Source organism: Nuphar pumila, chromosome 10 (genome assembly GCF_984573655.1).
Source record: "Nuphar pumila chromosome 10, dmNupPumi1.hap1.1, whole genome shotgun sequence".
Lineage (NCBI taxonomy): Eukaryota > Viridiplantae > Streptophyta > Magnoliopsida > Nymphaeales > Nymphaeaceae > Nuphar > Nuphar pumila.
Window position 1 is genome coordinate 329,739 of NC_143258.1, and position 26,537 is coordinate 356,275.

Here is a 26,537-nt window from a genome sequence, read left to right on the forward strand (position 1 = left end):
CTCTTTGTCTAACTGACACATGGGTCATTTTGGATTCGAGCAATTAAGTTTGAGGGGTGTTCTACACCTGGTGACCTAAAGCCATCTGGCTTGGGAGCCACCAGCTCAAAGCTCGTTACATGAATCCATTAGAAAGCTCGATCAGTGGAGATATTGCACATGATAGAGAGAAAAACTATAAGTAGCTATAAAAATCTAGAGTGTAGTGACTCGAGTGATTAAGTTTGAGGAGCACTCTGTATTTAGTGCCCTAAGGTCGTCTGGTCTGGGAGTCACTGGCTCAAAGCTCGTTACATAGGTCACAAAATCCAAAAATTGACACAATGCTCAGGAAAAAAGAATAAAAATATAATAAGAGCTTAAAGAAAAAGAAAAACATTGCTTTGAATTTTTTTGCAAAACTGTGCAAAACATTCGTGTAATGATAGTAGATGGTGACATGAGTGGGCAAGTTTCTCTAAGAATAAAGCATAGATAATGGTGAATTCTAAATATATATATATATATATATATATATATATATAATTTCTACTATGGAGGTGTTGCTGATTCAAAAAATGAAAAAGAATATGATTTCATGAAATATATTTGTTGAAAATAGCTTTAATTGCCTAATATTTTTAAAAATTGTATAAGTACGCATGACAAAGATGTTTGCGGGTATCATCACTGAAAACCCTCACGAGATCGCACTCGTCCACTAGGGTAACCTAGGGGTTTAAACGGCTTGTAGCATACGTTAAATGCAACCATGATTTCTATGAAAGTGAGTTAGATATTATACATTAGTTTTGTATTATTGTTTTTGTTTTTCATATAGGTTTTTCTTTCTCTTAGTTTTGGAATAACGTTTTCTCGAGGACTGGCAAACAATAAGCACAAGAGAATTTGATAATGCATGAAAATGCATTTATGTATCTTTTATTGTTTTGATACCCATATTTATGATGTTTCGAATGTCATGATGCCATGGTTCAAACTTCGTCCAATTTGGAGTTAAAACGATAAAGTTATAGTCATTTTATGGTTTTGAAGCAAATTTCAAGTACAACTGGTTCTATATCCAATTCAAATAACGTCTAATGGATCTTGGATCTGATCCACACGTGATTTGTAGTCCAATTAACCCAAATCTATAGTGGTTAATTAAGAAAATTTTGAAAACATCCTTTCTACTTGGCGCCACCTCATTTTTGTAATTTGGGCTAAATGTAGGTAGTCTTTTGAAGTAGTTTTTAATTTGAGAATAGTTTTATAATTTTTATTCTAACCTAAAAACCTAATATAAAAAGTAGCCATAGAGGGGCATGAAACTAGTTTGGCCTTCTCTACAACACACACCCCTCTCCTTTTTCCCCTCTTCCCATCTCACGTGAATCCCCTCCTCTCTCTTCTTCTTCTATCAGCGACTTCTTCTTCTTATTTATTCTTTTCCCTTTCTTTCTTCTTCTTCTTCTTCTTTTTCTTTTCTATTTTTTCTTTTCTTTTTTTGCAGGTTTAACGTGAGAGCAACTCTGAGAGGCTGCTGCACACTCCATCAGGCCAAGCTCACTCTCTCCTCAATCTAGTCTGTTGGGAGATGTTGGATTGGTTGTTCGTGTTGTATGGCTTGCTTGTTTGTGTTTGTGCAAATGGTTGTCGTGGGCTAGAAGGTTGGTGTTGAGGTGGACGCACCCAAATTTTGACACCTACATGCAACGATCGTGGTTCACGAGCAGAGGCATTTTCTTTTTCTTTTTATTTTAGTTAAAGTAGAGCTTTAGGTCACATTTAATTGAGTTGTATTAATTTCCCTTTTGCTCGACATTTTGTAATAGGGTTTACATGCTTATTTATTGCACTTTAAAATTTTTTATTTTTAAGGCATTAAAAGTGTGCTTCTGATTGGAATACTTAGATTTCGTCTCGTTCCGTGAGTTCGACCCGGATCTCACACTTAATGTGAACCGGTTTTTATTATTTGGTGTTCGGTTTACACAAACGTTTTTATTGAAAATATCTTTTTAAAAATATATTTTATAAAACTTACACCAAAGTGTATTGAACCTAGTCTTCATCAGAGACATGTTAATTAACTGTGCACACAAAATTTGTAAAGAACTTGACATAATTCAAATATTCCAACAAACTTTTCCTCTTTTTTCACAATCTAAAGGTCATGCTTTAACTAAAGAATACAAATACTTGAGTGAGACACATAAGATTGTTCTAACGCAATACATGATTCCCCGACATATGAGACACATATAATATATGTAATTGTGGTCTTTATCTAACTCAACACAAGTTGGTGGGACCATTTCCATAAAACAAATTCTGGAGTTGGTTTTAATAGCTCACTTTCTTTGATATATGAACTTATTGTAGGGAAGGATTCATCCACATATTTGATGTGGTCCTGACTATGTGCTTGCATTCCTACCCATGTTTACCATCCATTTGATATTGAAGAATGTGGGCCACCTACGACACTGTAGCCTTAGGCGACTCCACATCCATTTGGTTGATTTAGGGGTCGAATAACCCATTATGCCATCAAACGCATGTGATGATTCCCCATGGTGTGCATAGTTTGCTGCAGATCAGAGTGCATTGCAGGCAGGGCTTGTGCCATCACTTGAAATTGTACATCTCGAGATATCTCTCATGAATTGTGCAGCATGGCTTCACACGAGTCAAGTTACGCACAGTAGAAGTGCGTAGGTGCAGAGATACACAACTTGGAAGTTGGGATAGTCTCATGTGCACAAGCGTAGTTGTGCATAGGAACCATCCCTTGGCACGTAAGTCTCTATTTTGGCCTATCTTTAGAGGACCACATCTCACTTGTCCTGAAGAGCTTCTCTACGTTCTTTGGTGCATTGTAAAGCATATTCTGAGAAACATCTACTGAGCAATTTACACACATGAATTGTTTGTATTTCTTGAGTTATGCCTCAATGAATTAAACATTATATATTTAGTTATAGGCTAGCCGAAACCACTTGTTTAGCCTTGTATTGTTTGTGTTTGTGTCCCAGGTCTATATTGTATCCCTAGACCTTCTTCCAATTGTTTTATGAGCATGAATTAGTCCAACTCATAAAGTGGGAGGTCTACGAAAGGTTGGCTGAGACAATATAGACCTTGGGCAACTCGCGATCTGAAATGGGTGTTTCAAATGGGTCAAATCAAATGGAATCTCACCTTGGGCTTGATAGTCCTTTCTGCATGAGCTTTAGTTGGTTGGCTGAGACAATAGATTTAGACCTAGACTAGACTTAGGTTGGCTCAGTTGGGATAGACTTGCGTGGGCATAGTCTCGGTGTTGGGTTCTAAGAAGCTAGGTTGGACATTACGTGCAACAGAGTTTGGATACTTGGGTATTAAATGGCTAGAATAAAGGGGATGACCTCTATTTATAGTTTTTGTTGCAGGTTTGAAGGTCTCTTTCTGATTGGTGGTTGCTATTAAGTTGAATCCTATTTCTTAGAATTACCTAGTTTAGGAGTCAAGCAACATGAAACTCACTAAGTTCAATGAATCTAAGGTGAAAGTAATCTCTAAGAGATTAGGAAGGCTTATCTCTAAGAAAATAGGGTAAGGTTTTAGGTGGCTCCTAGGGTTTTCTAAGAAGATAAGAATCTAGGAGCGTAGATGAGGCTTCTAGAAGTTTTTTAGGATCTGTATATAAGAATTTCATACCTCCATATTCGGATTGTATTTCAAATCCATTATAATAAGCTAACTTGTTTTGATCGTAACCTTCAATTCATATGTCAGATCAAGGCACAATTTGGTACGTTGAAAAGATAATACAATATGCTTTAATTTTTCTTTTAAATAAAATCAAAATTCTATAGTTTTGTGATTAAAAATGCAGTCACTAGGGAGGGTTGCCACCTGGATGGAAGAAAACCTTAAAAGATGCATGGATGATTAGATTTTGGCTAATATTTGATCTAAAAAGGATAAGTTTAATGTAAAATATGACATTTTTTCCTATTTTTGTATTTTTTGGATAATAGATTTTTTTGAGGTTCATTCTTAGATTCTCAGTGTAGGATGCCATTCTCATGCATTTTTTGAGAAGATCGGTCTTTATTTCATCGAAACTCGATGAGATGAGTTTTGTTCCATATTCCTTAAATGCCCCCCAGGATCCTCTTGTATTGTCAGAGTTGAAGCGAGTATGGAGCGAGCCCAACAAGTTTCATGGGCATTGTGGGCATTTCAGGGTTGTTTTAAGGCATTTTGGTCATTAAGATCAATTTTGTCTAATCCTGAGTTGACCCAATGGGGTCAACTATGAGAAGGCCATTTACGACCATTTTCGATTGGTCAAATGGCATATGTTATCATTTTTCACACATGAAAAAGGTTAAAAATGGGTTCAGGGTACTCATTCATAATTTTTTTGGCATGCAAGAGCAGTTTGGTTCTTGCAGTGTATGGGCTGCCGCCCACACCAACCAACCCCAACAGGGTTGACCCTGCCAGGGTCAGTTAAGCTCAGCCATGTGGCAAACCTATGTGGGAGTTGGTTCCAACTAGGTTTGAACCCAGTTAACCAACTAAGTGGGCCAACTAGAGTCTTACGCCCCTGTTTGGATTTAATTGGATCCTATTTGGACCTCGATCAGAGCAGGGTAGGGTGGGACAAAACCCGGTACCCACCCCTCCCTCTCACGACCTTCACCCTCAGTCCATTTTTCAGCCCTAACTCTCCCTCCTCTCTCATGTCCAAACCCTCTCTCTCACGCCCCTTCTTCTTTCGTCCACCGACCCCATTTCCAACGACCACAAGTGGTGCGCCACCCTCTTCTTCCTCTCTTTCTTGTTGCTGTCGTAGAGGAGACGCCCTTGTTCATTGGGGATTTGAGGGAGGACCGACCAAGGTAGGCCAACCCTACCCCTCTACCTTCTTCTCCTTCCTATTTCTTATTCTTCCTTGTTTGTTTTAGTTTTTTTTCTCTTATTTTGTTGTTCTCCCTTGTGTTTGGGCGTCCTCAAGGAGGAGGACGAGCTGGAGCAAAAGGTGAGGATCTCAATCCTTAAGGCTGCATTTTAGATGAAAAAAAAAGTGAGACCCTCCCATTTCATTTTTTTTTATGATTTCATTCTGGATATAGGAAAAAAAAAGCGAAGGGGAAAATTAGATATATATTGGTTGCCCTGGGTGAATTGAAATTTTGTTTTTCTGTTAATATATATGCTCATGCATTTGATTTTGGTATGCATAAAAATATGATAAAAATCTGATTTTTATTTCTGAAGCCATGCCTTATGCTATTCTGTTGTTGAGTAAAGTTCTGATATAATGTTGTCCTAGTTGTTTTGAAAAAAAGGGGAAGAAGGCCCTGCGATATCCCTGTTTTAATATTGGATGCATGAACAAACTTAGATACTCTATCTTAGCAAGTTTATATGTGTATCTGAATCATATTAAATATTTTAACATGCTGAAAATAAAAACTAGAAAGAAATTTAGAAAAGAAAAAAATCATTCAAAAGAATCCATAGAGGCCTACCATTTTTCCTGTTTTGAGATTAGATGTATGTATAGAATGGTGTATTTTGAATTAACATGTTTAATTTATCATTTGAATCATTTTAACTGTAGTTGCATGTTGGAAATGAAATCTGGACAGAATTTAGAAAAAATATATATATTATAATTTTTATTTAAAAGTGTTTGTAGTGACCTGTGATTTCCTGTTTTGGAAATTTTCCTCCTTGAGGCTTGTGGTTTCTGATTTGGTGATTTATAGATGTTCTTTAAACAAAAAAAATGTGATTCATATGCACTTTTTTGAAATGAAAATTTCTTATTTTTCTTCTATTTAAAAAAAATAGGGAATGTCTGTTTCATAAATTGTTGTTCAATATTTCTAGAAAGTCGGTGCTTGTAAAATTCATTTAAAAAAATTCTTTTGGGTCAGACGACCCGAACCGGGTACATGCCCCCCCCCCCTCTCTCTCTCTCGGAGATCTCTCACTCCACCGCCTCTTCTCTCTCCCCAACCTTGACACCCCCTCTCTCTCGATCTTGTTTTCCGACGAGCTCGTCTGGCAACCCCCCTCTCCTCCTGTGCTCTCTCCCCTCGCTCGACCCTCTCGCTTGTCTGCCGACGTTGATGACCTCCAGGTACTGTAAGACCCACAATTTTTCAGAAAATATCTGAATAAATTCATGAGGCATTTACCGGTAAAAATAACATTTTTTCTCAGAATGCGAAACGAATCAATTCCTGCGAGCCAGTTATACTTAGGATATTCGTCGAATCGCGAATATATGCTCAAACACTCTGGAAGCCATAACTTCCTATCTGAACAAAATCAAAGGATTCTTGCGAGCCAACTTTCTTAGTTGCATCAATACGAAGATAATGACCTACTCAGAATTTTTCGGAAAAAAATCGTCGAAAACCCGAAATTTTTGCGGGACCCACAGAAATGTTGGTGGGATCCACAGAAATATTTCTCAGAAAATATTCTAGAATATTCCAGAGCCTTCCAGGACCTTCCAGCTCCTTCCAGCACCTTCCATGAAGGGAATTTCTGAAAAGCCAAGGGGTAAAGAGGTAAAAGTGAAATTTGGGGCCCAAGTTTCACTTCTTATAAATAGAGGAGCCCCCCTCTCTCTAAAAATCGCCAACCCCTCTCTCTCTCCTCCTTTTCCCAAACCTACCCTACCTAGCCTAGCCCACCTGAGCCCACCTGACCTGGTCTGAGCCTGCCTTACTTAGCCTGAGCCCACTTGACCTGGTCTGAGCCTGCCTGACTTAGCCTGAGCCCACTTGACCTGGTCTGAGCCTGCCTGACTTAGCCTGAGCCTGCCTGATCTGGTCTTATCATGCCTGACCTGGTCCTAACCCACCTGACCTAGGTCTGAACCTACTTGACCTAAGTCCAAACCCAGTTGACTTGACTTGAACCTGGTTTGGTTAAAAGTCAAAGTCCAAGTCCTTTTTCGTCCGAAGTTCGTAGTTGATCCTTTTTCGAAGTCGAGCCTCGTTCGAAGCGTTTGAAGCAATCAGAGCCATTTCTTCCACGATTTGAAGTAAGTTCGCTTCATTAAACCATCTCTCTCAAGTATTTGATTGTTTGTATATAGCATATACTTTCTGAAGTAGTATCTTGCTTTAGTTCTTGGTTGAGCCCTCTAGGACACTTCGGTGTTCACGCGCTCGTCTCGTAACTATTGTCAGATATATATGTTCGAATGCGCAGTATATGCGTTCTTCAAAAATAGTATCTCGCCCTAGTTCTTGGTTGATCCCTCTAGGACACTTCGGTGTTCACTCGCTTGCCTCGTAACTATCGTTGGATACAGATCTAGGTGTATATCTGCTGATTCTGCCGACGCGTCTTATATCGCACAGGCTATGTAATTTACCTTTGCCGTCGCGTCGTATGATGCCAAGGCTCCCTGCTTTCTGTACTTCCGATTACTGCACTTCCGATTATGCATTTACTTATGCCGTCGCGTCGAACGATACCAAGGCTCCTGTTTTGTTATATATGTAGAATATTTCGTTCAGTTACACGCCCTGAACAATAGTATATGCATTTTCTTTACGCCGCCGCTGTATAAAGCACAAGCTTCTGCTTATACTACATATATGGCGCGTAAATGAGCGTTCAAATGGAGATCAAACTCCAAATCGCCAATGCGATTCCCTTACCGCTCCTCGTTCAAAATTCTGCTTGACAAATGAAGCCCCTATTGGAAAGGCTTCGGTTTTTGACAAAATGCTCTTTACGTAAAGACTAAGTCAATTACGTATGGCCTGGCTATGGCCCAGGGTTCCTGCAACCTTGATGGATGCAAAGTACGCACAACGGTGCACATCCATTTCCCCGAATTAAGCGTGGCGATTTCCTACCAAAGAGAGGAGATGCCGCTGAGATGGATAAAAGAAACGCACGCTTTCTCCGTAAAAGAGAGGAAGTGCTGCAGAAATTTCTGAAGAAGCTAAGAATAGCTCAGAAAGAACGTAGCAGGATACTCTGACATATAGCAGAGTGCTACTCAGTTTATGGTTTGCCTTCTACAACGTAGAAGGGTTCGTCGCACCACTGCCGATAGAGCAGAGGAGGTGCTGACGAAATGGTTGGCAGAAGAGCTGCCAGAACCAGTTGAACGACATAATGATGTCTGTTGATGGAATGATGCCAGATCGGTTCGTATCCTTGTGCCTACGAGGGCACCTTGTTCGTAAGAGCCGCTGAGCCGGAGTAGAGGTTGCGCCTTGACTAGGTTTGGACTCGTTGCGTAGAAATACGCCGAGTAGCCGATCTATTTAGATCGAGTCATATGCATGCTCATTGAGAACGGTTACGCAACCAGACTCGTAAGGGCTGATGAGCCAGAGTGTGTTGTTTCCACCCAAAAGAGGTGTGATGTTCGTGGTGGCTAAAGTGCCAAGAGCGGTGTTCTGCATGCATATGAATAAGACTTAAGGTCACACATACCCCGCGGTTGAAAATCGTGTTAGAGGTACCCCCTCAGTAATGACTGTGTTGGGGCGGACTGAATGAGGTCGGGTACATACTCTCGTAGTGCTAAAGCACGGGCTGTCTGAATGACATGCTTATATCTGTCCAAGTAATTGTAAGACTGACAGACCCCTTCAGGAATTATGCTCACTGTGGAATGACAGTGATGGTACAGCCTTGAGTGACACGTATTTTACTTTGGACCTGATAGAGTCCACGATGGCCTCAGTCACTCATGGGTTTTGGGGTCGTGGTTATCCTTAAGATCTAAGGATTGAACCCAACTACTGCAAGTAGAGGATGCATCTAAATATGGGCCTAATAGGGTTCTCCCAGTTGAAACACACTGCCCTACTATGGATAGGGTCAACAGGCCTCTGGGTATCTAAAATACATAGAATAATCAACCCCCAGAACGTCGTGTTGATGCCCGGACAATGCTTCGCCCGCGTACCAAGGGTGAAAGAGGTTAAATATCGAAACAATGCATTAACTTAGGTTCAGCGATGCTTGAATGTATGCGTGGATGACCGTTGTTGAGTTAGTCCTGCATAACCTTTGTGAAGGTGTCATGTTCGGTATACTACTGGACCGACTGGGCAAAGACCCATGTTGTATCCGCACGACTAAGCGAAGTTCGAGGAGCTGTCCTTAGATGCGTGGGATACAGATGTGCCAAGTATGAAGACTTGAGCTAAACATAACTTTGAGATCCGGAAGAGGTCAAGGCTAAGTCGTGAAGACTTGAGCGAATGTTCAACTCATAGCCCTGAGGAGGCTCTTGCGATATACGCTAAGTCTTGGAGGCTTGAGTGTCGCTATTACGAACTGCGACCCTGAGTGGTCATTATATGTACTTGAGTTGAATGGATGCATGATTGCATGCTTACCAGACTATCAGTGGTTCTGACCCCGTTTAATGGGGATTTTAGGTGTTGTACCTGCGTTGCGATATGCGGAGCAAGGCGGTATCGAGTTTTAGGGTTTCTCTAGACAGAGTTGTACTGCTTCCTTTTATTGAACCTACACTGCTTTTTCTAAGCAGTAGTGTTGTAATAAACATGTGTTTTCGATAAAATGGAACACTTTGGTGGTCAATGAGTTGCTTGGCCACATACCTGCAACGTGCTCGGAGTTTTCTAAAACTGACGACTCATTATCGTCTGATTCTGCTGCTAAAAGCTTTTCTAAATTTCGCTGCAAAGAAAAAAAAAAGAAATTCATGAAAATTTTAACTTAGCTTTGTTTTGAAAATCCGGGGCGTTACAGGTACGCCCCCAACCCCCTTCTTCTGTCTTCTTCTTATGTCCTCTTCTTCCTATCTCTTCTCTATATACAAGGAAGGGGCAGAGCCCCTCCGTGTTTTCCCCATTTCATAGGGGAGGGCTCAACCCTCCTTGCATTTGTTGTACGCAGGGGAGGGCTCGATCCTCTCTGCCCTCGTTATCCGTAGGGGAGGCCTCAACCCTCCCTGCCTTCTCTATACACATGGAAGGGGCCGAGCTCCTCCATGTTTTCCCCATTTCGTAGGGGAGGGCGGGCTCGACCCTCCCTGTCTTTGTTGTACGCAGGGGAAGGCTTGACCCTCCTTGCCCTCGTTATCCGTAGGGAGGGCTCGACCCTTCGTGCCTTCTCTATAAACAGGGAAGGGACTGAGCCCCTCCCTGTTTTTCCTATTTTGCAGGGGAGGGCTCGGCCCTCTATACCTTTGTTGTACGCAGGGGAGGGGACAAGCCCTCCCTGTTGATGAGGCATGAAATGCGCATCAATTATAGGATAAAAACCCATACATAGATGCATTTGAGTATTAAAGAACTACAATTCGAATTTCAATCGAATGAGTTCGGATTTTGAGGCCAATTGGATCAAAATCCGATCCAAATAGCCATTTTGGGTCTTGGATCAATGCATAAACACCAAAATTCAACCCATATATGATCCAAACCCAATTCGGAAAATATTTGCAAAGAGCCCCCTTCAAAAAGGTGCCTAGCTAAAATTATGTTTTTAATCTTCTTTTTGGAATTTTGAAAATATGGTTTTGAATATATAAGTTGGCACAAAACCCTAGGCAATCATTTTTGCCTTGGGATTTGTGCCCAGCTGAAGCTCCTCAGCCTCCCTCTTCATGCCATCTTCCTCCTCCATTTCCAAGCCTTTCATCTCCACCAATTTTTTCTTCTCCATGGCCTCTTTCTCCTTCACTTCACTTTCTTCCTCTTCATTGTGCTTAACCTTTAATGTGTTTGTGCTGTGTTGTTGCAGGATTTGTAGACCAAGGGAGGCGCCATTTCCAATTGGTGTTTCATCTACACCACTAGGAACAGCCGACTCTTCTCTTTCGACCCTCTTTTCCACCGAGTGCGACTCGGTTCTCCACTCCACCACTCGGCACCTTCTTGGATGCAGCTCTTGTAGCAACCCACCACCATGTTGACGTGAAGCACAACCACCACAACGAGCTTAGCAGCGTAGTTCCATGGCTTAAATCGCTCCCCACTACCCCTCCATTCGTCAGACGGTCCATTTGAGGTACGTTCTTTCTTTCCCTCTCTTCTAGTTAAAACCTATATTGTAATCGTTTTTGTTTCTTTGTAGATTCATGATTTTCTTTAAGTCTAGAGTGTTAAAAATGCTTAGACCAACATGTTTTGGTTCAGTTTTAGCGGATGATAATGTTTAGTTTGGGTAGTTAATGTTCTTAATATATTTTCTTTTTCGTGTAACCCTCATGACATGAATCGGCTAGTTGCACTCTAGCCAATTTTGGTGTCTTGCAAAAGGGGGTAAAGATTGTTAGCTTTTCGTAGTTTTATCAATTTTCTTCACATGTGCGGTTAGTGTCATATAGCTTTTAGCATTAGTTAGTAATTAGTTTGATAATGCTTTCTATGCCCTTGCATTTTCTTGTTTAGCCCTATCAACAAGAATTAGCTAGTTGCATTCTAGCCAATTTTGTTGTCTTTCAAAGAAGGGTATAATCTGTTTGTTGTTCGTAGTATTAACCTCTTGAATCCATGTTTAGTTAGTATAAATTATGATGTTTGGTTTAGTCGAATTTAGTTTAGCATTTGCAATGCATTTGTTAGTATAGATCCACCCTTATGTCAAAACCGGCTAGATCCACTCTAGTCGATTTTTGACCTCGTTTCAAGAAGGGTACAAATTACTTCATAATTTTAGCATTTTAGCCACATAATTAGTTAAGTTACAGGGTGTGTGCATTGCGGTTAGCGTAAGTAGATTTTTAGCATAAAGAGTCGCTATTTTTTACTCTTTGCAAAATGATTTTTATGACAGGTCTGTCACAAAATTTTGGCTGAACTTGTTTTGCTCATATCTGGAGCATCCGAAGTGATTTTTACATTCCGTAAAATCGGGCGAATTCTCTGACGTGTCAGGAATCCAACGCCATGAAAATCACTCCATTCGGACTCCGTTTGAGCCCTCAGCTGTTTTGTTTTTGGCAGTCTATCAGGAATTACATGTGAATGTTTGCACAAGGGTAAAATAGTCAATTCCTTTTATAGTTAGGTGTTGTGATTTTCTGTAATTTTAGCAGCATATTAGTGTAGTTACAGTAGTTGTTTGACGTAGTTTAATGTAGTTTGTTAGTGTAATTAGATATCACTTTGTGTGCATTTTATTCTAAGTATTCTTCGTTTAGCGTAATAGTTAGTTTTTAAGCATTAGTGTAACTTTACTTTTCGCATTTATTATTCTATTGCGTTGTGTTTTGTGTTTTGTGTTTTGTAGGTTGTACGAAGCCGAAGGTTGCCTCACAATCCAGGGCTTGAGTTAATTAGCAGTTTTACTTTTGTACTTGTTCAATTTGGCTTGATTGTATAAATTCTTGCAATTGAGCAAGTTTAGACATTGTTAATATTAATGAATTGAAATTTTGGTAGTAATCAGAATATTTCACGTTCCCTTTGGATCGATCCGTACTCGCCACAAAAGTGGAAAGTCGGTTTTATTATTTAGTTGTCGATTTTCTAAAAACATTTTATTGAAAATTACGTGTTAAAAATACCGATTACAAAAGAGCAACCACCTGTTTCCCCTGTACGCAAGGGAGGGCTCAGCCCTCCCTGCTGCCTCGTCTCGTTTTATCCGGCAGGTTGGCAGGGGCTTACTCCTGTCGCCTGGCTTTTTATCAGCAAGTAGGGGCAAGCCATTGCCCCCACTTGTTTTCTCAGGTTACGGTGGAGGGGGCTCAGCCCCCTCCCCATTTCGCTTTTCTGCAGGGAAAGGGGTTGAGCCCTCTCTCCGTCTCCCTGCCTCCTTTTTTATGTAAAGGGAGGGGTTGAGCCCCTCCCTACTCTTGTTTGGGCCTGGGGCCGGGTTCGGCTCATCAGTCGAGCCCACCCTTCACCTTTGGCCGCTGCAGGCAGGGCTGTACACAGTTTGACTGTCGAGCCCACCCTTCACCTTTGGCCGCTGCAGGCAGGGCTGTACACAGTTTGACAGTCGAGCCCACCTGCCTCTCTTGTTTAACCTTTTGAGCTTGTTATACATATTCATGCTTTGCTATTTCGCAGCTTGCATGGTGGATCTTGCTCATGCAACGCGGCCTGAGCCCTTTGTTACTTACACACGAAGCCACGTGTAACCCCGAGACTCCCTAAGGTAGGGGAAAGTTGCACAATGGACTTTGGAAGAACTGAATTAAGTTAAAACACTAAAAATGAAAATTAAACAATTAAATATATATATTTATAATAGTATGCTTTTAAACTCAAGGACACAGTTTTGCGATCCTTGTCCTCATTACTTTCTGTCATTTACTTTTGCCCCCGCTTTCTAGTCTTCAGATTGATTTTCTTTATGTATTTATTTAGCTTGATATGCGGTTTCGTGTATCAAGCATCACTTTCTGTCATTTACTTTTACCGCCGCGCTTTAGTGCACAAGTTGATTTCTTTTACGCATTTATTTTGCTTGATACACGGTTTCATGTATCAAGCATCACTTTTTGTCATTTACTTTTATCGTCGCGCTTTAGTGCACATGTTTTTTTTTTATGCATTTATTTGGCTTGATACACGGTTTCGTGTATCAAGCATCATTTTCTGTCATTTACTTTTGCCATCGCGCTTTAGTGCACATGCTGATTTCCTTTACACATTTATTTAGTTTGATACGCGGTTTCATGTATCAAACACCACTTTCTGTCATTTACTTTTGCCATCGCGCTTTAGTGCCAGGTTGATTTTTTTTATACATTTATTTGGCTTGATACACGATTTCGCGTATCAAGCATCACTTTCTGTCATTTACTCTTGCCGCCGCGCTTTAGTGCATATGCTATTTGCTTTTCTATATTTACCTGCTTACACATTTGTTTAACCAAAGCACATTTTCGTACTTTGAAGATTGCTGGCACCTTGCTGTCACACTGCCTTGTGCACGAGCTCGCATTTCCATGCTAACTTACGTATGCGTAAGTTAAAGATTAAAGTGAAATATGTTTCGCTTATTTTGTTTTAAAATGACACAAGCGACACTTGTGTATTCCAGTTTAAAAAAGGGATTCCTAAAAGCGAATCCGTTTTGCCAAATGCGTAGCCATGATGAGTTGGATTTTAAAAATCTTTGCCGTTGCGAGTTTGCAATCCAGTCTCTCGAATCGACGTATTTAGGAGAGATGTTTTTACTACCTTTGTTTGCGTATCTAACATTACTTGGATAACCCCCGGTTCATTGATATGAACATGTGTTTGTGTGAGATTCTTTTGAGAAACTCATGCCCTATTTATCGAACTAGTATCGAGCTATGCGCTGCATACATATACTATGATAAATGGACAAGAGATCAATGACAATCTCATAGCGTGCAAATAGCACAAGTGTTGTACATCGGTTTCGAAAGATAAAACTTGTTAAAGGAGTTTCTGCATTACATTCTTTGTGTTGGGGTTTCCTTTTTGTGAAACTTATACCCCTTTCGTTGTAGCGTACTCGTAGACATGCAAGGCATGCCAGTACCACGATGATTGGATGAAATGGTCATGTCTCGCCTTCACCGACAAGACGCTTGAGTTGGGTCTAACAGACCAGAGCATCCAGAATGAGTTTTCAGTTAAATAAAACCTGAAGTGCTCATTCAATCTCTTGTTTCCTATCTAGAGAGAGGATAAGACGGTACAAAAACTCTGATAGACTAAAATTCTTCATATTTCAACCTATTGTTTCACTCTTGTTGTTTTTATACTCTGATTTGGAACACAATTAAAACTATTCATATTTCAGTCTTATATTATGCATGGTTTGAAATGTGTATATCCCGTACATCTTTATTTGATTTTTATCTCGAGTGTAACCTTGCTCAAAGTCTTAACCATTTTTTAAAATCGTTTATACATTGTAAGATTTGATTTAGTAATACTTATCAAAAAAAAATTTGTGTCTCGAAATTTCAATATTGGGAAAATAATTCAGGTTAAATTTTTTAGGGTATTCATTAATGAATAAGCAATAGATTTTTTTTATTAATAAGTGTTGAAAAAATCTCCGTATAAGCCAGGAAAAATTTATGAATAAGTAGGATAAACTTTTTACAATAAATTATCAAGTGATTTTTTTTATGAATAAATAGGTTTGTTTTTAATGAATAAGCATGAGAAAGTGTTTTGATGAATAAGTAGGTAGAAAATTTTATTGATGTATAAGTGGGGTAAAACTTTCTTTGTTGAATTTTTAAACTATATATTTTTATGAATAACAACACTTTTTTTATAAATAATTTAAAGGAATTTTTTTGTGAATGAATAAGTAGGGGTAAATTTTGTTTATGAATAAGTATGAGTCCGCATTTTGATGACACCAAAACTGAGTTACAAACCTAGGGATTAGGTTAAAGTTTGCGTTTGAGGGTGAAAGGTTTTGAACATGTTTGGATGACACTCAAACCCAAGTTTCACTAAACCAAGTTTTTAGGACAAACTTGTGTGAAACCTGGTTTAGAAATAAGGATATAAGCTGGTCGGATCTTGGCATTACCCGGTTCGACTTAATCAGGTATGATTGAATTGGGTTCGGAGTTTGATGGGATTAGATAAAACTAAATTCCGATCTACTAATTTAAAACCCAATACGTTTTAGATGGATTCGAGTTTGGGTTTGAATGCAAAACACTATACTTAACCCGAATCGAACCCGACTAATCAGATTCGAATTCGGTTTGGTTTCGGGTTACATCCGACCCATTGACATCCCTAGAATCATTGTGACAAATATCGCGAGAAATATACAATTCTCACGAACAAATCACGATATATTCAATAAAAGATTAAAACGGTGTTTTTTCCTCTAGATTTTGTATTTATCGCAAAATTAATTTTTTTGACAAAATACCACGTTATTTTTGCGAGAAATAGAAAATCTCACGAAAATAACATAATACCCTTTGTTTTGTTTTGTTTTTTCACCCAACGAAAAAAAAAGACGCCCCGAACCCCAAACCTCCCACCTCCTGATAGCCGATCACTTTAAGGAAAGTGATTTGGCATCCTCACCGTTCCCAAATTGCATAAAGACCGTGGGGTCTTCGTGTGATGACGCAATGGACGGTGAAGATGTCACGGTTCACCTGATCTGCTCTCCCACCTCCCCCGTCGCCCTTTGCCTCTTTCTCATTTCCTCTGCCTCTCTCGAACCCTAGCACGCACCATTCAGAGGTTTTGGCGGTGGAGAGGCATCGGCAGTGGACCAGCGGCCGGTCAATCGGTGTCTGAGGCATCGGCAACAGTCCGGTGAGTCCAAATCTGCTTTCTCTCTCTCTCTCTCTCTGTGGGTGGCAGTGGAGGTTTTGGTGGTGGGCTGGAGGCCTGGAGCAAGGAGTGGAGTTGGAGGTTGGAGCTGCCAGTGGTGGATATCTGGGCCATGGAGGAGGATTTTTTTTTTGAGGTCTGGGTGGTGGGACAGAGGTTGGTGGTGGGTTTGGTGCAGGAGCAAGTGTTGGAGTTGGAATTGGTGGAGGTAGCGGAGGTGGGTTTGACGGTGGAGGTGGACTTGGGTAAAAAAGAACGACACTCTGACCGCTCTTTTAGATGGCCAAAACATCGTGATATTGTCAATTATAATGAAAATATCATGATTTTTTAAATTTAATCTGCTGTTTCTCTAAAAAATCTGTTGCTTCGTATTTTTATTTTTTATAAATTTTTTAACTTCTGCATATTTTAGTTCCTAACTTTAATTCATTAGATTTTTACTGATTCTCTTTTATCAAAATGTCGAAAATGAATGCCTATTGAAAAAAATTGTCAAAAATGAAAAATGTAATTTCTCGTGAGAATTTAGCTGCCACTGTTTCCCCATTTTAGACGTATCACTTTGCATATGTATAAATAAACTCACTTAGTAGATTTTATTTATTTTTGCATGTAAATTTTAATTGTATAATTAGTTTCTTTTATTTGTTTTCTATTTTTTTTGAGAAATTATTTTATTATTTTATATTTTTCTGAGAATTTACCGATATAAACTCGATAAAAAATTGAAAATCTCACTAGAAATTCATGGTCGAGAAATTGCCATTTTAAACTTTTGTCACTATGCCCAGAATTGGGAAGAATCAGGTTAGGGTAGTTTTTCACGACCCTGGCCTCCCAACGCTCACCACTAAACCCTAACCCCTCCTCCGTCTCTGCACTCGCCCCTCGCCTATTTCTCGGCCGGCATCCATCGTCGTCGTCGTGGTCATCGTTGGTACCGCCCTTTCTCTCTCTCTTGCTCCAGGCCAGGAAAGAGCCTCAGGATTGCCCTTTTTCGACCAGCTACTTTGGCCGGAGAAGGGCCTCCGGCTGACCCTTCTTTTGTCGCCGTTCCTCTCTCTCTATGCTTCAGGAAGGAAAAGGGACTCAGGATAGCCCTTCTCCCGCCGGCTAGTCTGGCTGGAGAAGGACCTTGTGCTTCCCCTTCTTTGGCTGCCTTCTGCTCACTCTCTCTCTTCAGGCCCGAGAAGGGCTATGAATGGAGAAGCGTTTTTTATGGGGATTGGTGTGTTTGCCGAGTTGTTGGATTATCAGCATGGTTTTTGCGGGATGCCCATATTTATGTGTTTGGGGACCAATTAGATTGGCTTTAGTTGTGGAAGGAACAATTGGGTTCATGATTTTGTGGGTAGCTTTGGTTGCCAATGCGTGTTAGTGTGTTTTGCTAAATATTGCTGAATATTATTTGTTCTGGGTTTTGTCTTTGTGTTTTTCATTTGTGTTTTTTCTATCTTTTCTATCAGTTTTTTGCGTGTTCTCTCTGTGTTTATTTTTGTTGTCTCCATGTTTGTTTATTTTTGTTGTCTCCATGTTTAGTAAGTATTATCTCTATGGATGTTTTGCATTGTAGGGTTATTTATTCTCTGTATTTCTTTCTGATTTTTTTATTAATTCTGGCATTTGAAAAAGGTTTTGTACTTTATAAAACATGCAGCTTCTCTCATCAAGATCCAACTAGTTTTTACCAGAAATTTCTAGAGCTTGTAGCAATAATCATGTTATGGAAAAACGAGAAAAAGAAAGAGAATCGTAATCCTCACTGCCCAAGCATAAGCCATATGTAGGGATGGCAGTGGACCGGGGCGGGTGCAGGGGCGGGAGACAAGGTCTCCACCCCCGCCCCGTCTCAAAATCTGAACCTCCATCCCCGCACGGGTATAAATTTTAACCTCCATCCCCGTTTCATGTCCTCCATCCCTGGTCCAAATAGGGGCGAGTCGGGGCAGGGCCCCGTTTCCCCTCGGTCTATTGTCATCCCTTAGAAGGATTGGGGACGGGACGGGGCGGGGTGGGGGAAAGCGTAAGTCCATCCCCGCCTCCATCCTCACATGGGGACCTTCATCCCCGCCTCCATCCCCGTTCCATGCCCTTCATCTCCGATCCAAACGGGGCGAGGCGGGGTGGGGCCCCGTTTTCCCCCGGTCCACTGCCATCCCTAGCCATATGCTAATGGCCATGATGAACTTGAACCAATCTATTAAGTTTACGAACATAGTTCAGAACCTACTTACATATGCAGCCAAATTAAAGCAACCCATTATGGAAAATAAGATTTTGGTCAGAATGTTAGGGCTTTTTATCAGTTATTATAAATGCATAATTTATGAAGCTGGTAGGATTAAAGTTTTTTGATTTGTTTTTTAATGTCGTGAATTAGTATAATTTATTATTAATTATTTTATTTTAGCTTTTTTACTTTGCATTTGTGCCCACCCTAGGTTAGAATCCTGGCTCAACACACCTCTTCATGTCACTTTCCAATGCCGTTTCCTGTCAAAATCCAAGCACCTGGCCTGGGAACACCGCAACCTTCGAACTCGCTGTCATGGAGGAGGAGGTAGCTGTTGACGAAGATGACATGATAATCCAGACGGACGAAGGAAATTGGAACCCCTGCTTTGAAGATAACCAGAAAGGTACACTTATTGGAAAAATCCTTCGTGTATATAGTTCTTTTAAAAGCTTACCATTCTTCTTGATGAAAAAAGAAAAATCCTTTGCTCTTTTCTAGCGACACTTGCGGAATGAACGTTTGTCTTTAGCTTCTCTTTTAAAGGCAATAAAGTTGACTCTTTTTTTTATTTAGATATAGATGATAACGGAGATGATGGCGAGGTTAAACCCTCTGATTATCTTTCCACGACAATTCATGAGGATAAATTGAAGAAAGTTCTAAGGAATTTGTGTTTGGCTGAGCCAAAGATTGTTGTGGATGCTTCAAAGGAGTTTATTGGACTACTTCACGGTGCATCCGGTGGGGAAATTCTTTGCCATTATGTTCAGGCATCGCCCCTGTGTATAGAACTTTGGGAGGCTTGGAAATTGCAAAGAGACAAACCAGGCCTGGCACGTGTTTGGTTGCTAATCGCCACAATTTTGGAACATCCTGGAGGTAAACAAGTATTCACCGAGTCTCCGGATTTGAGAGGGAGGAACAATGTGATTGATCCTGCCTCAAAATCGAGGCATTCTGTAAGTAAGAGGCTCGACAGATTTGCTCGTGGGATTGTGGATGATAAGTTGGAGGATGTCTATGCGGCACTTAACAGCAAGGAGACAGGTCGACAGAATGCTGCTTTGTTGCTCATGGCTGCTGTTGTTAGGCGAGGCACAGGTTTAACTTATGAAGTTGTTAGGAGATTTGACTTCTCGACTAAGGCATTTGTCAATCTTGCAGACACTAAACTGAGGAAGTTGGGGTCCAAAACCAGGAAAGAGGAAAAGAAATCAAAACCATCTAGTAGACCGGCATTTATTGAGTTTGCAATGTCCTTTCTACAAGCCAGTAATCCGAGGGTGTTGAGATGGGTTCTTCAGAAGAAGGAAATCTATGCTGGGGTGCTGCATGGTCTCAGCAGGGATGATGAAAAAACAATTATATTTGTTCTTTATACCCTGCAGAATAAGGTTCTTTCTACACATTCATTGGTCCCGCCGAGCCTTCAAAGTGTTCTCTTTGGTGATGCTACTCTTGAACAGTTAAGTGATATTTCAGGAAAGCCAGATGCTGGGGATGCTGCAGAGGTTGCACACAGGACGCTCATGATGGTTTGCACTGATCCTTCTCATGGATTAATGCCAGACTTCTCTGAGACTTTAAGCAAGCAGGCACACTCAGCTGGTAAAAATTCATTGAAGGGTAATCCAGGGCGTCTACTTAGGTTGATGCTAAGGTTAAGGGCGACCGAGGTTGGGTATCATAAGGACCTGCTGTTAGCTATAGTGAACGGAAGACCATCCTTGGCTTCATCATACATGGATTCTTTTCCATATAATCTTGAGCCACGTGCATCTCTTCTTTGGTTTGTTTTATATCTTCTTGTGTTTCTTCCTCTTTTTTACCTCTGCTGGTGCCCATGCTTTGGTATTTTTACATATTACACAAATAGGCTCTATGCTTCATGGCTTGCTTTTTTATCACCTTGTGTGAATGTAACTTGTCATTTTGTTCCTGACATGTCTGCCTCATAAAACATTTGCAGGTTTTCGGCTGTATCTCTTGCTTCTGATTTGGTTTCTGCTGTGAAACTGCATACCGTATTCTCTTTGTCTGCCTCACTACGGGTTGAACCACCTAACATGGATAGTTCTGAAATGCAAACTGTATTGAAGTGCATTATTCCTTCGTCATTCACTCGCCTAGTTATCAACAGAGGTTTACTTCATTCCAACATCTTGGTGAGACATGGTTCATTAAGAATTCTCCTTGAGGCACTAGCGTCAATCAGTGGCATAATCGGTGCTATAAATATCATGATTGACAACTTGACTGACATGCAACATGTGGCTAGCCAACACAAAAATAGTGAAGCTTTTGAAAAAATAATTGGCTTTCCAGGTGCTGATGCCTTAGCGAACATCAATCAATGTTTTTCTACATCATCATTTACTAACACAAATGATGTTTTGCTGCTGCAAAAATGGTTGTATCTTAAGCAAGGTTTCCAGGATGAATTTCGAGTCATGCTACCTGACCTTCAAGTAATTTTGAAGTTACTCTCTTCACTGAACTTTGTCCAATCAGACAAAAGTAAAATATTGAAAAGAAAAAAAACAATTAGTTCTTCAATTGAAAGTAAAGATGGTGCCAAGAAGTTCAAGTCTAACTCCACCAATGAGGATATCAACATCTTTATTAATGGGGTAGATGGCGAAGTCAGGATGCCCCAGTCGGGGGATTGTGGGACAGCTGATGATGCATTTGTCAAAGAAGAGTTGGATGAAGTGCAAAATGCAGCTCTGATTGCAAGGATATGGGGTCTTCAGGATTTATCCTTGCTTGGTGATGAACCATGGAAAGTTGAAGCGTACTTTCACTCTAAGCTGCTTGATGCAATAACTCTTTATATGGTAAGGTCTTGCACTCAATCTATTAAATTGTTTCCCTGAACTGCTGCACACCCTTTGAATTGGTGGAACTAAAGTTGGGGGCAATGTGATTTCAAGTTGGCACTATTTAATGTGTTGGTATCCTTATGCTGTTTGAATTATCTTTCCTGGATAGATTTCTGATTGTAAATGCTAATTGGGTTAACATTTGAATGTAAAAGTATAAAATCAGATGTGATATTTTAACTGATCTGATCTAGAAAACCATGCTTAGTCCAACTAAATGGTTAGGTCACCCAGATATTAGGTCCACATATTATCATTCACTGCTCTTGTAAGCCAGATCCAATTAGCCGCTTACCTTAATATGTCATGCTTTTATGTGCAATGAGTTTCGTTGCTAACCATATTTGAATCCAGATGCAGGTACCTGAAAGTGAAACCAAATCTACACACACACACACACTTGTGTATGTATTTATGTTTCTGCATATGCGTTTGTGTTGTAATTGTGTATATGTATGACACAACTAGTGAGGTAAAACCTATGTCACAGGGATTCGGCGAACCAAGTGCCACACCCACGTCGACGCGGTGCGACACCCTGTGTGGGTGTGTCTTGGGATTTTTTTATCAGAGCAGGGAATCGGAAGAGAGATAGACATCAAAGCCGCTATCGGCGTCATCTTTGCCGCCTCTGGTAGGTCGAAGGCGGTCAAACCCCTCGACCACAACTACCGAAAACCCAAGACAGTGCCCGACAAACCCCCTGCACCAGACCACAGAAGGATCAATGGTAGATTTTAAAAAAAAATAGAGGGGGTAAGGGTCAGACCGTCAGAGGATAAAGGAAAAAATAGAGGGTTTTAGTCATCTTTTGCGCACCTCACACTAGCAGGAATCTGATCGGTGGTGGTTGGGCTGGATCGAGAGGAGAGAGGACGCCATTGGCGGTGGGTGGCGCTGCTCGGTGGTGGTAGAGGACATCATCGGCGGTGGGTGGTGCTGCTCGGTGGCGGAAACCCTGAGGTTTAGGGTTTCAGTAAAGAGAAGGAAGAAGGGTTGTGACCCTTCTTTCGTTTTCTTAAAACAAGTTTTTTTAATATTTTTTTAAGTTGCTTTTTTCTATTAGAGTCCATTGTATTATCAAATATTACTTTTAGGACCCTATGTTATTTGTTCTTTTGAGTTTTGGTTTCTAAAATTTCATAAAAAACTGTTGTACTTTTATAAAATTACATAAAGGTGGTTATACTTTCTGTTTAACTCAAAAAATTGTAAAAACAGGTTTTTGTGTTTTTATTTTATTAGTGTTATTGTTGTTAAATGTTGAAACTTACAAATTATATATATATATTATGTATATATATTTAATTTTTTATATTTTTGCCTTCCCGCACCCCCCGCACCCAAGTTTTTTTAAAGTGCCGCACCCGCACCCGCACCCATGTGACTTAGGGTAAAACTGAAGCGGGTCCATTGCTGGTTGAAAACTATTTCCAAACACCCCACCTAGCCCTGGGTCAGGTCCAGGCCTTGGAGAATTTTTGGAAGTTGTTTTACATATGTATGTGAATATAAACTGTACTAAAGATAAAACCCCTAAACCCTAAAAGAAATAAAAAAAATCAACTATCATGTGAATGCAGTGAAAGAAAAGTTCTGCATTTGCTTGAGATATACATTCCTTAGTTTATGTCACAACTTTTCTTCTGCCCATAGATTATAGGTGAAGTGTTTCAACTATGTTTTATACATGGTTTACTGAAAAATGAAATGATGACTAGGACTTGACATGTGGTCTTAGATGCATCATTTCTTCAATTGATAGTTACACAGTTTCTTTCAACTCTCTCTCCCTCTCTGTTTGTTAATTGAAATTAACTTTTATGCCTTCTCTAATAAGAATGCCACTGCTAACTTTACATGGGATTCTTTGATCCTATCATACGTTCTTTTTTTTTTTTTTGAAAAAAGAAAAAGAATCTGGGATTTAAACTGAAAATTTTGTTATCCATTGTACATTAATGAATTATATTTATATCCAAGCCCATTGTCTTCAGAATATTTTCTATCTATTACAATATGGACTTGATCTCTTGCTGAATGAAGGTACTTTTGATTTTTGTTTCATGGTTGCAGAGAACAATCCCTGAGTCATTGATTGGGGGATCATATGATTTCTTTAAGATTCTTCCTAGCGATCTGATGCTGTTGAACACCTGTCAGGTGCAGTCCCTTTTGTCTTTGTTATTAGAATACATCAAGCAATGCCCTGGAAACAGGACTTCAACCAAAGTTCACGAGTTAATATATAAACATTTACAACCGTTGATTAAGTTGATGCTGTATTCACCAATCAAATGCATTAGAAAACAAGCTTGTGTGCTGGCTCGGGAAGCAATGTTGAGCACTGGTGCCTTTGATGGAAATATGTCAGAAATTGAGGTGTGGTTCATGTCTCTTCCTGGTTATGACAGAGCTAGAGGTTCTGCAAGCAGCTCTCTATCTGAAGGTTTTGTAAATATGACTGCAATTGTGGTGCCCTTTTTCTGTGATGCAGTTTCCACTGTTGGAAACAACTTACACAAGTACCTTAATCAGTTGCGTGATACTCTTTGCAGCTTCAATTGTTCTGAAGGTATTTTTGGGTGTGCTATGAAATTTAAGCTTGTTACTTTGACTCTATCTGGATTGAATTATTCTTGTTTTGGATAAATTGTAACCTCTGCTCTCAAATGTTGAACAACAATACTTTTTCCTTGTTCTTTTGTAGATCTCTTTGTAAAATGGATCAATTGCAAACTTGATTGAGTTATTATTACTTTGCAGATCTCTTTGTAAATCTAAAAGACTGCATTTTTCTTCATATTCGTCTTTCATGTCACTTATGACGTGCTAATGTCCCTGATGGTCAACTCTTCGTGTTGCACTTGTTTTTCTAATTTAAACAGTGTTGAAATATATTTTCTGCTTTTTATTTTCTAAGATTGTGATGGGACCGAATACATTGAATTCTGTGTTGAACAAATCCTTGACTGAATATTCTTTACTGATAATTTGGTTTCCAATCTCTTCATCAATCTGTAAATCTGGTCCTTTTATTTTCGTTGCCGTTTATCTAGTTTACAGGATTGAGATGCTTTAAACAGGAAAACTCAGATTTGTTTGCCATATTGCTGGCAAAATTATGAGGTCTGCCTGCAAACTTTGAGAATGAATAGAAGGGAATCATAACATGGTTGGGCAGTACATCATTTTATCTTTATAATGTACTGGGTTCAGTAATTTATTGAAATACCCTTATATGATAACATGATTAAAGGATATCATAACTATTTAATAATGACAGTAACTTCTGTGCAAATTTACATTTCTAGGTTATTAGAAGAAAAAAAATAGGAATAAGAAGAAGAGGGTTACACAAGGTAAGAAAAAAGAGGTTGATCTTTCATTCAGTTAACTCAAAAAAAATATATATTACATGTGAATGGGTAGGGTATTATTCCGTGGACAGAATTACTCTTGATAAAAGAAAAACAATGACAAGAGGGCTCCTTGGTTAATTGACCCCACACCGTGGGTGTATGTACTCTTCAATACTTTCCCTCAAGTTGGGGAGAATAAGTCTGTCATCCTCATCTTGCATGTAATTTCTCTGAGCCTTGATATTTCCATGGCTTTCGTGGGTATATCGATGAGTTGAAGATGAGTTGAGGCATGGATGATTTGAAATAGTCTGTCTTCTATGTCACATAGGTGCGGGTGCAGATTCGGGTGCGGTGATGCAACACTTTAAAAAAACTTGGGTGCGGGGGTGTGGGGAGGGTATATATATATATACTTTAACAATTTTAACTTTTAAGTTAGCATTACTAATGAAATAAAAATAATTATCATATCATAAAACACTTATCATATCATCGATTCATCATGCATAAATTCATACAATAAATCAAATTAACTATGAAGTACGAGTCAAGTCAAGCAGAAAAGAAGCAAATTATGCTAACAAAAGAAGCAAACAATGCATAATTGCATACAAAAGTATATCATACACAATGTATATGATGATGAGGTAATGATTTAATAATTTTCTCTTCTTCATCAATTTCATCATAAGGAAGAGCAGGCTCAGTTAAGTTCATGTTTACGGTGTTGAAAAATTGCCCCCCCCCTCCAAGTCACACTCATCTGGGTTTACATCCCAAAATTTGGATTTGGTTCTACTGGCAAAATTTAGAATAGAATTATAGAACCCAACAAACTTGGATTCGGTTCTGCTGAACCCACACTGTGTTCAGGTTCTACCTAACCCAAGCTCTGACTGGGTTAGGTTCTGCTGAACTCAAGTCCGGGTTCAGGTTCCAGGTCTGGGTTCAGGTTCTGTTGAACCCAGGCTTGGGTTCAGCAAATTCAAACCTAGCAAGCCTCGGTCGGTTCTTCTGAACCCAACATGCCTGGGTTCAGTTCTGCTGAACCCATATCTGGGTTTAGCAAAGCTGAATCCAGCAACTCTGAGTTCAGCAGAGCCGAACCCAACAACCTGGAGTTTTGATTCTGCCGAACCCAAAAACCCAACCTAGCAAGCTTGGGTTCAGCAGAGCCGAACTCAGGCTTGGGTTTAGATTCTGCTTAACCCAACAGAACCGAACCCAACCTTGGGTTCGGCCCTTGCGACAATGAGGGGAGGAGGAGAATGAAGAAGAAGAAGAAGAGAGAGGATGAGAAGGAAGTGAGGAGGAGGCAGTGGAGGTTGGAAGAGAAGAAAAAGAAGGGAGAAGGAAGAAGAAAGAGAGGAGGAGGCGGAAGAGGAGAAAGAAGAAGAGAGGAGGAGAGAAGCTTACCGGTGTCGCTGCAGTCGGAAAAGGAGGAGACCAGTGTCATCGCCGCTGCTATAGGAAGAAGAGGAGGAGACTGATGTTGCCACCGCTGCCGTAGGAAGAGGAGGAGGAGGAGTGGGGTCAAGTGTTCTTGGTGCTTGACTACCATATTGTATTGATTAGTTGTAGCTTTGTTGCTGAATTAGTTTGGTTATCTTCTTTGTGCCATTTGGTTAAGATTGTGGTGTATTAAATTGGGCTTATGCTGGTTCTTGATTGATGCTAGTTCTTGCTATGCAACTATCATAGTGTGCTGTCAACTGCAGTTCTGATGCTGAACTGATTTGGGGTACTTATATTGGGTCACCTTGGTGTGATTGTGGTGGATTTAATGTTAGTTGATATT

At 40.0% G+C, this 26,537-nt stretch overlaps 1 protein-coding gene and 1 pseudogene across 7 annotated transcripts in view; both read left to right on the forward strand.

Moving 5' to 3' along the window:
- Nucleotides 1–4,721: 4,721 nt before the first annotated feature.
- LOC149823132 (uncharacterized) overlaps nucleotides 4,722–26,537 on the forward strand; it is a 57,514-nt gene continuing 35,698 nt past the window's right edge. For 3 of the 7 annotated variants that reach the window (XM_090018666.1, XM_090018672.1, XM_090018671.1), the window contains exons 1-6: nucleotides 4,722–5,017; nucleotides 10,747–11,013; nucleotides 18,698–18,895; nucleotides 19,066–20,281; nucleotides 20,462–21,329; nucleotides 23,451–23,949. In XM_090018666.1, coding sequence (XP_089874792.1) covers nucleotides 18,727–18,895; nucleotides 19,066–20,281; nucleotides 20,462–21,329; nucleotides 23,451–23,949 — 2,752 coding nt within the window. In that variant the 5' untranslated portion in view covers nucleotides 4,722–5,017; nucleotides 10,747–11,013; nucleotides 18,698–18,726. Of the gene's footprint in view, nucleotides 5,018–10,746; nucleotides 11,014–15,954; nucleotides 16,236–17,058; nucleotides 17,194–18,697; nucleotides 18,896–19,065; nucleotides 20,282–20,461; nucleotides 21,330–23,450; nucleotides 23,950–26,537 lie in introns of those variants that run through there. The other 4 variants (XM_090018667.1, XM_090018670.1, XM_090018669.1 and 1 more) reach the window with 4 other exon arrangements.
- On the forward strand, nucleotides 22,752–22,873 carry LOC149823133 (U4 spliceosomal RNA; annotated as a pseudogene).